General features: G+C 45.5%; 1 protein-coding gene across 4 annotated transcripts in view; it reads left to right on the top strand.

Moving 5' to 3' along the window:
- Positions 1–4,769, top strand: part of Pola1 (DNA polymerase alpha 1, catalytic subunit) — a 283,414-nt gene extending 278,645 nt beyond the window's left edge. For 3 of the 4 annotated variants that reach the window (XM_020188477.2, XM_020188474.2, XM_074063672.1), the window contains one exon: positions 3,611–4,769. In XM_020188477.2, the coding sequence (XP_020044066.1) occupies positions 3,611–3,756 (146 nt within the window). In that variant the 3' untranslated portion in view covers positions 3,757–4,769. The remainder of the gene's footprint in view (positions 1–3,610) is intronic. The other variant, XM_074063671.1, reaches the window with a different exon arrangement.
- Positions 4,770–10,912: the final 6,143 nt, after the last annotated feature.

The raw sequence follows: 10,912 nt of genomic DNA, 5'->3' as shown, positions 1-10,912 counted from the left end.
AAAAGAAAACCAAAGATAATTATTTACAAGTAGGAATGGAACTGAATAGTGGACTAGCAGAGAGACTCTTCAGCCCTCAGAAATATTTTAGCATCTCTGATGTGATTAAACAGGCAAGAATGGTCCTCTAGGCATTAGCTGGTCGATAAATGCCTTGCATGCTATGTGTGCCTTGCACTGTGCCTCGTGAATTTTTTTCTAAATAAGAATTGACTCAAAGATCATGTTTTTTATTTCTTACTTTGATTGAGAAATGTTTACAGACTTGGAGCCCTAAATGTCTTTGTCTTTGAAGTATGGGTGTCACTTGAGATGTTTTAGCTACTTGCCTTGCCCACGACTCCAATATGGATTGATACTCAGGAGAAAGGTAGCCAGGCCAGGACTCCCAACAGCTCTCTGTAAGTTGGATGGCTCTAAATCCACAGAAAACACAGAGAGATGCAGTTTTCTCTCAAATTCCTCAAGTCTTCTGCACTCCACTCCTGAAGGCAAAGCTCACTTGCATTGAGGGAGGGAGGCTATGGATCACAAAAGGTGGGAGAATTGAGAACTGTATGGTAGGAAGCCATGCAATTAAAAAAAACTTGACTGAAATTATTACCTGATTTCATAATTGACAGAATATTTAATTCAGATATAGTAAATTGACACACCTCTACACAGAGACAATTATGACTGACTGTATAACACCTGACAGAATCAATTATAACTGACTGTTGTTTGATACCTTTGCACAGAAATAAATGAAACAGACATTCAGAACAGAGACGGCTGCTGCCTGTGTGCCTAAGCTTGCCTTAATTAAAATAAAATAACCAGTAGGCGATGTTAAACTGACTTTGCCTTATGGTTTCTAGTTCAGTGTTTTCTTTAAGTCCAAAAATGGTTTATAAAGAGTAAAGCTGAAAAGGGATTTTTGGTCTACCAACATAGAACTATAAAATCTGTAAAGTAGAGATTATTTGCATGTATGACAGTACTTCATTTTTTTTCAAATAGTAATACTATTTTATTTAGCCAGCTGACTTTTAAGTAAAATACTTAAGTCAGATGATGGTCTAGTTTGTCTTGTATAAAATATATTATAATTTGCATGATTTTGGGATCCTAATCAATAAAAAACAACTTTTAAACTTAGTTCATTTTGGTAAAAATACTTTGTGAATAATTATTATCTAGGTTAACTGACATCATTTTCTTATGTTCAGGGACAGAATATTTTGGGTAAATGCTATATAACCATAAGTAATCCAAGCATGTAGAAAGGACCAGAGTAAACAAGCACTAGATACATATTTCTCAAAGGTTATTCACAGGGAAAGTAAGAAAAGGAGATTAGTTTTGCTGCTGTATTAAGATGAGTGGCTTCCAGATGATACTTCAAGCCATTCAAGTATATTTTGCTGGTGCTTTTGTGTGGAGGAAGACCATTTCCTTCCCCATCTTGAAGTAGTTTAGATTTTTGCTGCTGGTGGCTGAGACAGCAACAACCACAGCCAGGCATCTGTGGGGCCCAGTGAGGGTTGGCTGCAGATCTTCTCTGTCTCTTGCTAACAGCCTCTTGGAATCTTCTAACGGGGTTGTCTTAGGTGGCTACAGGGACTCCTGTGGGGATGGCATCTTCCATACATTATTGATTAAATTCTCATTGGGGAAGCAAGTGGGAGCTTTTATCTGCATCTCTAACCACCGTGGAATGGTGCCTGGGCCGTATTGACCAGCTATGGGATATACTGGCGGTCACAGTTGTCTTTTATGAAGAAGAGCACTGAGTGACTCTGGTTGTCATTCTAACTCTGCTGTGTAGCAGTGTAAATAGTCCCCTTTCTAACCAACCTGGTGGGAAAAGTCAATATCCCATCAGCAGAGGAGGTAAACACATCAGGAGCTATGTCCTCTGTCTTCCTCCCTGCTCCATATTACCACAGCTCTTTAAATGTGCTCTCCCCAGTCATCAGATGCATTTGTGTCATTCACATGCACGAGGGTTGCCAGCCTGGCCTGCTGCTCTGGCCTGCCGGGAGGCAGCCACACTGGTTGGGGCCTTTGTTGTGTATTCTCAGACTCCGATAATTAGAACTTTCAAATTGTCTTTCTATAGATGCCCCCCTCTCTCTCTCTCCTCGCCTCTTTTTTCACCCCTTTTGGACATTTAAATCCGCTACAAAACTTTTTGTTGTTGTTTCTGGAAGGGCATTGATGTAATTTAGAAAAGGTTGTGAACAAATGTGAATGTGTAGCTAAGGAACAAAAATCTTAAGACTGAGTTTTCGTTTTCCGGGGTTTTGTGGGCTCCAGTGTTGCTCTGTTGTTTCACTGGGATTTTGCTTTCTGTGATTGACATGCCCTGCCCCCCTTCCATGTTTCTTTCCGACCCTTTCCTATTCCAAGGTGCTGGGAAGCCATGATCCCCGCAGATACCTTGGCACAGGCAGCATCCGGGGCCATCACCTCATTAATAGCTGATTTCTAGGGTTTGCTTGTATCTATCTGGGAGCCGAAGCATGGGATGGGCAAAAGTGAGCCTCTCCTGAGTGTGGGCTGGGGCTTCTGGCTACCAGGGTTTATACATCTACATCCCTGATGACCTGTTGTGTGATCTTGGACAAGTGACTTAACCTCCCAGTTTCCTCAGCCATTAAATGGGAATAAAAATAATGTCAGCATCATCAAACACCTCATAGGGTTCCTAAGCGGCTTTAAACAATGACTGTATCATTCTAACTCTCCTGGGCAGGGTTGGCTCCCCAAAAGATCAGGACTCAGTATAGCAGCCCTACTGATCCTTTAATAAACAAAGTGCAGAAGCAGCTAGTTCTGGGGAGGGAAAGGAAGGATCTTTCCTTTGGGTGAAAGGAACAGGACACCCTGGCCAGGGCACCATATATCCCAAGTTCACATAGGGTAGACCAAGAAGAAACCTTGGCAACCAATAGGTAGTCTCCAGGCAGCTCCTCTTGCCTCTTTCTACAAAGGAAGTTTTTTTTGTTTTTGTTTTTGTTTTTTGTCTTTATGGTACTGAGATTTGAACTCAGGGCCTCCACTTTGAGCCACTCTACCAGCCCTTTTTTGTGATGGCAAACTATTTGCCCAGGGCTGGCTTCAAACCACTATCCTCCTGATCTCTGCCTCCTGAGTAGCTAGGATTACCAGTGCCTGACAGCAAAGGAGGTTTTGTTTAGCAGAAGGATGAAGGAGGGGAATTAGAAGAAACTGACTAGGCCCAGCCGACCTGGGGAGTGTGGGCCGGGAGGCACTAGGGAAGGTAGCCTGCTCTGAGACCAGGTATTTCTGACTACATCCAGATGTCACATGCAGTGCATGCGTGTGCTCTATAGTGCAGTGAAAGTGGTGTCTAGAAGCAGCGGTCACTTGTAGTTCCTGCCTGGCTTGTGCACCCAGTAAGCTGGGTGCTGAGAAGGAATGGGCAGGCAGGAGAAAGGTGGACAGGCTTTCTCGGGGGAATCTCAGGGTGCCCCCAGCATCAGACTGGTCCCAGGAGTAGAGCACAAATAAGACCATGTAGACCTAGAGGCAGGAATCCCGAGTGGTCTGGAAAGGGGCTATCCCTGAGACTTCTAATCCTTTTCTTTTTGTTTCACTTTAGAAAAAATGAAGAGGCAGTTTTTTACCCCCAAGGTTCTTCAGGACTACAAAAAACTCAAGAACACAGCAGAACAATTCTTGTCCAGGAGTGGCTACTCTGAAGTGAACCTCAGCAAACTCTTCGCAGATTGTGCTGTGAAGTCCTAAGAGGATCCAGGAGCAAATGAACAAGGCCAGCTGTGGAATCCCCACTTCTGAGCACACGCCTCTCCTCTGGCCCCACCTGCTTTTCCAGTATCCTGCTTTTCCCTTGGGGTTTATGTCTAGTGTTCCTATAAATGTGGACTGGGAAGGAGGGAATTACAAAAATATTTAATCTTCCATGCATCAGAGACCATCCAAGCTGTCTGCATAACACAATATACTGCTGAGCTCTTGCCCAAGTACCTGGAGACCTATTGTATTGGGGACTCGGTTTCTGGGAGAGGGAAATTACTACTTGAATTGAGAGTGTCTGGAATGGAAGTGACCCTGAGCTTGGTACTGGGGCTTTAGCAAAGGTACCCTCAAAAAGAGAGGTTCTTGGAGCCTGACATTTTGCCTTTTCACATGGCAATTAAACCCAGTCGCAGTCCAAATGCTTCCTTAGCTAGTTGCTCCAAGCCAGAGTGGCTGTCCTTTTCAGTCTTCTCTTTCATATAGGTGGGGCGAAACCTTGCACTCACTAAATAGATTAAACAGTAAGCTTGTTTATTGAATTGCTCCAAAGTCCTACACACACACACACACACACACACACGTATTGAGCAGGTGTTGTATACTAACATTCCTTTTTTTCCCCTTTACATAGAAAGTTCAGGTAGAAGTTTATATAACAGGAAATTACATTTCAAATACTTGGATGACCTAAAATTTCGTTAAAAATGTGTGGAAGTTGGGGTAAGGATTGCTGTGTTGCATTCAAGAAAATGGAGGTGGGGGCTGTCTGATAGGCCCTGGTGTTCATTAGTTTTCCTCATTTCTTCAGAACGGTGCCCTCTTTGCCAGCAGCAAAATGTATTTTAATATGGCAGTCTTTCCTTTCTTACATTACTGGTAAGATTATACTAACAAAATATATTTTCCCGTGTATAAGTGTGCTACTTTTAAAAAATGTCTACCTGTGTGTTTTTCATAAAGGAAAACTATGTTATGTTTTTTACTTAAGAATAAAGTTTTCTGAAGGGAAACCAGTTGCCGTGAATTCTTATCAGTTGCAAAGAGTTGACTAAATTGGACAGCAAAAGTAAAGTTTGACTAAAAAACATCCCTTTCCCAAACCTCCACCCACTTTGTTTCATTATCACCTGGGTCAAGAGATGTTCAGCAAGATGTTTGTCTGAATGTTCTGAGTAGCATTGAGGAGAATTTCTGTAGATTTCAGGCCCTTTAAGAGATCGGGTATGGGGAAGACTGGGGGTTGTAGCTCCTTGGTAGACCATTATGCTTAGCATTCCCTGGATTGATGCCCAGCACCCAAAACTCCAGAGAGATGAGGTCTGTAGTTTCTAATGTGCTTTTCATACTTGGAAAACCAAAGAGAGCTAAGACAAGAATTCAGTGATGTCTCCTTTAGAAGAGCAAAGCTGATGGCTCCTGGGAGAGAGTCCCCCCACATTGAGGGAAGGAATGCTTGTTAGGTAGTGGAGATGAAGCCCCCTTTTGTCTGGCTTTGCCTTCCCTCCCTCCTCTCCCCTCAGACTCTCCCCCAGCAACTCTTCTTTCCCTTAGCACTCAAGTTCACAGTAGAAGAACTTTGAATTTAGGGACCTGATGGTTAATTAATTGGTACTGAAAGCTCTATAGCCAGTGACAAGTTGGAGCACCCAAGTTGCTTTAAGAAACTAGTGACTTAATGGGGTCTTACTGCTCATCTGGTCAACTTTTATGATAATTGTTACTGTATAAGGATATAGAGGTGGTTCTCCAATGTGTGCTTCTGGAGGTCATGCCTCCACTTACTCTCTGAAGAAAAGACATGTTTTCCTCAATCCCTGGGTATTGGGGTTATAGTCATTATAAATAGAAATTCCTGAACATGGTTACCAAAAAACTCTGAAAGACCCGAATAATATCTCACTGGTTTGTTTGTTGTTTACCTCTAGACTGTAGTCACCATGAGGGCAGGAACCATTTCTATTCAATTCTGTAGAAAAATCTGACATTTCTAAGCACAGTCTCAGAAAAGAAGGCAGCAGTTGATTTTTTTTTTTTCCAACTGGGATTTAGCTCCAGGTTATAACTGCAGGCACCTAACGATGCCAGAATTTTATGGAAAGTTAAAGGTGCATCTTGGATTAAAAATTCCAATGGAGGGCTGCAGAGTGTGGCTCAAGCAAGTGCAAGGCATTAAGTTCAAGCCCCCAATACCACCAAAAAAAAAAGAATTCCAGTGTACCCCCATTGGAAGATTGGAATATCACCTACTCACTTTTCTCTGAGAAAGGTTTCTACTCTTTGATGTGTCTTGCTTGGTGGCATACTGGGTAGAACTGGTGCTGAAATGCCACCCACCCATATGTCACCACAGGCTCTCTGCCTAGATTCATACTAGAGCGTGTCAGGGCCTGTCCAAAGGGGGTAGTGGTGATGCTGAGAGGGACAGGGCCCAATGTCACCACAGAATCCAGTTTTCAAGAAAGGCCAGGAATCCAAATATTCCATAAATCTTCTTGATTTCTAAACCTTGGCAAGTGATTATTTAAAGCACAACATTAGACACCTTGAGGACCAGCCTACTTTGAACTAAACTTATGGGAGCCAATTGGGAAATGGTACCATAAAAGAACCCTGCTGTGCTCAGAGCACCCTGCCTGCAAAAAGGGGCACTCCTGTTTAATTTAGTAGTGCGGGTCTGATGTGCAGAGAACTTTGTACACGAGCTTCTACAGAGTATGCACGAAAGATTTTAATTTGCCAAGATAGATAGATGATAGATAGATAGATAGATAGATAGATGGATGGATGGAGTCAATTGCATGACAGTGATTGCCCCAGGATAAAGTCAGATGAGTTTAGGAGATGTCCAACAGGAAGGAACTCACTGCTCCTCCCTACCTCCCCTTCTCCAACCCTTACCACCTCTTGTTGCCAACATGCATGTACCTTAAGATGCTTTTTCAGACAATTTTCAAACCTATTTAAAAATGAGTTTAGCAGAAGATGCAGAGACAAGGAAGCCTAAAAACAGATTTCCCTATCTGTGTGTTTGGGTTTCATGAAAAACATGGAGCCCAGACCCTCTTGTCAGGATCCTGGACCCCTCAACTCAATTCAATGCTATTTGATGCTTCCATACCAACCAAACTTAAAGTTTCTCTCTCTTTCTCTCTCTCTCTCTCTCTCTCTCTCTCTCTCTCTCTCTCTCTCTCTCTCTCTCTCTCTCTCTCTCTCTCTCCTCTCCTCTCCCCCTTCTCCCTCACTCTCTCCCTCCCTCCTCTCACCTAAATATTTCTTAATTGAACGGTTTGTGTTGGAGCTTCCTTATAGCAGTTTAATAGATTAACTCATCTGAGCCAGCCTCAAATTTCAGATTAAAATTCCTTCATCCCGAAGGCAGCATTATCAGGTTGTTGGAGGCTGTTTTCAAACCTTGGTTTTGAATAGCAGCGGCTCTGCATTAATTTAACCACTAAGCTAATAAGTAGGTTTCGTTTTGTTATGCTAAGCTTTATTGCTTTTCTTTTGATCAGAATGGTGTTGTTGAGCAAAGCAGCAGACAAGGCATTCTTTGATGAGGGAATTAGCGCTCCATTCTTCCTCTATTATTCATAGCGCAGTGGAATATGTAAGTACCTGAGGGTGTCAAAGGAGCGCAGGTTCTATTGCAAAGTGCTCGCCTTGTTTCTCTCAATAGCTGACTATGAGATGATAAACCGCTTAATACACTGTGCTAATTGGATGAGAGCAAAAAGAGATGGGAATTAAGGCGAGGCAAAAGGAGAAAGTGCAACCAGCCTTCAATTCACTCTTTCACCACTTTAACAGCACCAAAGGAGGCACAAGCTTTCTATAAGCAGACTAGAGGTTTTGTGCAGAGATAAAATGAACGTGTTAGTGGATTCAAGTAATACACTAATTATTGCACAGTATAAATACCACTACTGGTTTTATAACAGGGAGGTAAACTTCTTTTGAGAGGGTTATAGGATTGCTTGGCAATGGTGTAGAACCTAATAAGGGCCCAGAGTAATAACCCCCTGGATTAACAAAATTGCTGCTTGTAGAAGTATGATTCAGGCTTTTACGAAGATTTCCGGAGAATGAATAAAAATGACTGAATGACATTTCTTAATGTATAACTGGTAATCGCTCCCTTTTCTTTAAAGGAAAAAAATGTATACTTCAAACTGGACCGTTAATAACGTCCAGGGACAACACGACTTTTTCCTTTGAAAAATGCTTCCCCCACCCCCAGTCAGGTAGCGGGTTTTCTTCTCCCACCCCAGTCCAGGGCTCTGGGGAACTCTGTGTTCCAAAATACCATTTTAGGCTCCATTTAAGACCCCCTTCATTCAGACACACTCACTCTTGTGTATACACATACACACTTGCTCATGTACATATTTTTTTCTTTAAAAGCAAGTTGGGCTAACCCATACATAATTTCCCCTCCTCTAACATCAGCCCCTTTTTTCATTCTACTAAGATCTCCTCACTCAAAGTCATACTGAAAAGAGAAATTTGGTGCTTTGACTCAATATGACAAATTAAAAACAACACTAATAAATGTTTGCCCAAATTGGGAGGGGGAGTAATAAAAAAAGGGGGGGGAAACTGACTAGGGCCAATACCACTAACTTAAGCTTAAGACTGAGTTTCTCTTCAACCATCACTGTCCCTGATTCATTCCCTGGCTACCTTCTTCACCACACTCAGCCCTCAGCCCCCATTGCTGCCCACAGCCTGGGCCATGGGCAGTTAGTGATGGAAGAGCACTTCTGGTAGTAGTATTGCAAGCCTTCCCTTGTCTTTCTGGTCTCCTCCAGATCTGGTCAAGCTGTCTGAAAATGTAACAAATTAACTTTGCCTTTCCCTTCTACCTTCCCACAGAGGCCCATACTGGGCCCACTCACCCCTCACCCCAAGAGGCTGTGGGGCAACCCTGGGAAAGCAGGTGTTGGGCCATTCTGCCCTGGGTGTGATAGACATTCCATGAAGTAGACTCTCCCTCAACTCCCAGGGGCTCCTCATGTCCTCCATGGTTGGAAGAGACTTGCTTAAAGTTTGAGGGGGGAGGGGGGTCAGAGGCTCCCAGCATTGTAACTGCATTCCCAGATATTGGGGCCAAATTGGGTTGCCATTCATTAATAATGCTCACAATAAGATTAAATCATTCTGGAAAATCTCATAAAATCCCCCTAAGTACGCTCCAGTGGCTCTTTCCAATCGCCATCATTCAGCACTTGGGGAGGTTTGGAAGGAGAAGAAAATTGGTTTCTTTGCTTTTAATGCTGCTTTGAAAAGATACTCAGAGTTTGTCATGCGTGACATGTCACATGTTTAATGTGGACTTGCTGGAAGTCAGGGGGTCTTTAGCGTGTGATATTTATGGGGAATATTAAGTGCAGAATGAGGTCCCTCCAGCTGGGGAAAGTTGAAAGAATAGGAGGCCCAGGCCCGGGCTTGTTTGCGGCATCAGAATGACATAGGATTAAGAGTTTGTAAAACAAGGCGAGGCGTTCTCATTGGCCGGTAATAAATGTAATCCTTGGAGGTAATTTCACGCAATTTGCTTCTGCTCCATGGAAGGGTCAAATGAGAAAAAATGACTTAAAAAAGAGTTCATTAACAGGAAGAATGGTACTGTTTCTCGTATACCATTCAACTGGCAGCCTGGAGAGGTGGGGAAGAAGCCCTACTAAACAAAAAGCCAAAATCGATGGAAAATTGATATTGACCACCAAATAAATAAATAAGTCCTCCTCTCACGCTTCTCTTGCACTCCGCTGTCTCCTCCCCAAACTCTGCAGTGCCCTGGCCGCTCCAGGAAAGTTGCTTTTCACTCCAGAAGAGCCTGTGGAATCTGAGGATTTGAGACTCCCAGGCCTCCCGGAATGCCCTAGAAAGTTCCCACAGGGCCTACTAAACCCGGAAAAGGAGTGTGTGGTGGGAGTGGGGGTTGGCGGCCGCTTCCCAAGCCCCAGGCCGGGCTCCTGCCTGCGGGCTTCATCCTGGAGAGTCTGGGGTCCGGCCAAGGTGGCGGTGACCCACCCGACGGCCAAAGTCCGAGAAGCAGCTGGGGCCAGCGACCCCAAGGACGCTCTCCCCGCGGTTTCCGACGGGCCCGGGTTCGGGATGACTGGGCGGGGTGGGCTTGCTAAGGGGCGCGGGCCAGAGCGCCGCAGCTGCCTGGCGGGCTGCCCACCTCCCCAGGCCGACCTCGGCCCCATCCTGTACCTTTCCCCCAGGCCGCCAGGGGACCCGGCCCCCTCCTTCTTCCTGGGCGCGCGCGCGGAGCCCGACCGGCCGGGCCAGGAGACGCGCCCGCGCCCCCCGCGGCGACCGACTGGCCCGCGGCGTGGCGGGGTGGCCGGGCTCGGCGAGCTGCGGTAGTCACGCCGCAGCAGCACCACCCCCCTGCCCCTCTCCCCAAAGGTCCGGCGCGCTAATTACTGCAAATTGAAACTAATTAAGCTTCTCTTCCCTTTCCCATCACCCTGGGAGCGTTGGCGAGACCCAGCCCCCGCGGGCGGGCTTCCACCAAGCGGTCACCCGAAGGGGCGCTGGCAGGGCCCGGGGGAGGAGGAAGCCACCGTTCCCGCCGCGGGAGGGGTGAGCCGAGGGGGTTAAAGATTGCAAATCTGTTTGGGTCTCCTAGCGAAGCCTGAGTTGTTTAGATTTTTTTTTTTAATGTATACATTTCCCAATGCCTGGATAAGTGATGTAATGACATTTGTCGAGTTAAGATGTGCCACTTGGATACCCCTCGCTGCCTTTCCATCACTGTTCCCGCTTGCTCGCTTGCTCTCCTTTCTCCCTTCTGTTCTCTCTCTCTCTCTCTCTCTCTTCCCTCCCTCTTCCTCCCTCCTCCTTCCTCCTGTACCGTGGAGCCCGCCCCCTCGGAAGCCTGCTCCCTCTACAAGCTCTCGCCACTACCTGTCATCTCCCTCGGACTGCGCACTTCCTTGCTACGTGGCACTTCCCACAAACAGTTTTCTTCGCCTTCCTAGCAAAGACTCCCGCTCGCTTCAAAATTCTAGCTCTACCGTCAACAACTATTATACACCCACCTACCCTCGAGCCCACCTACCTCTGCGGCCCAGGACCCCCAGCTCCAGTCGTGACAAGTCAAGCCAAGCCCAGGGGAGTTGAGATGCGCGTG

This window comes from Castor canadensis, chromosome X (assembly GCF_047511655.1).
Source record: "Castor canadensis chromosome X, mCasCan1.hap1v2, whole genome shotgun sequence".
Lineage (NCBI taxonomy): Eukaryota > Metazoa > Chordata > Mammalia > Rodentia > Castoridae > Castor > Castor canadensis.
The sequence above is the reverse complement of the archived record's forward strand: the minus strand, read 5'-3'. Positions and strand labels throughout refer to the sequence as shown.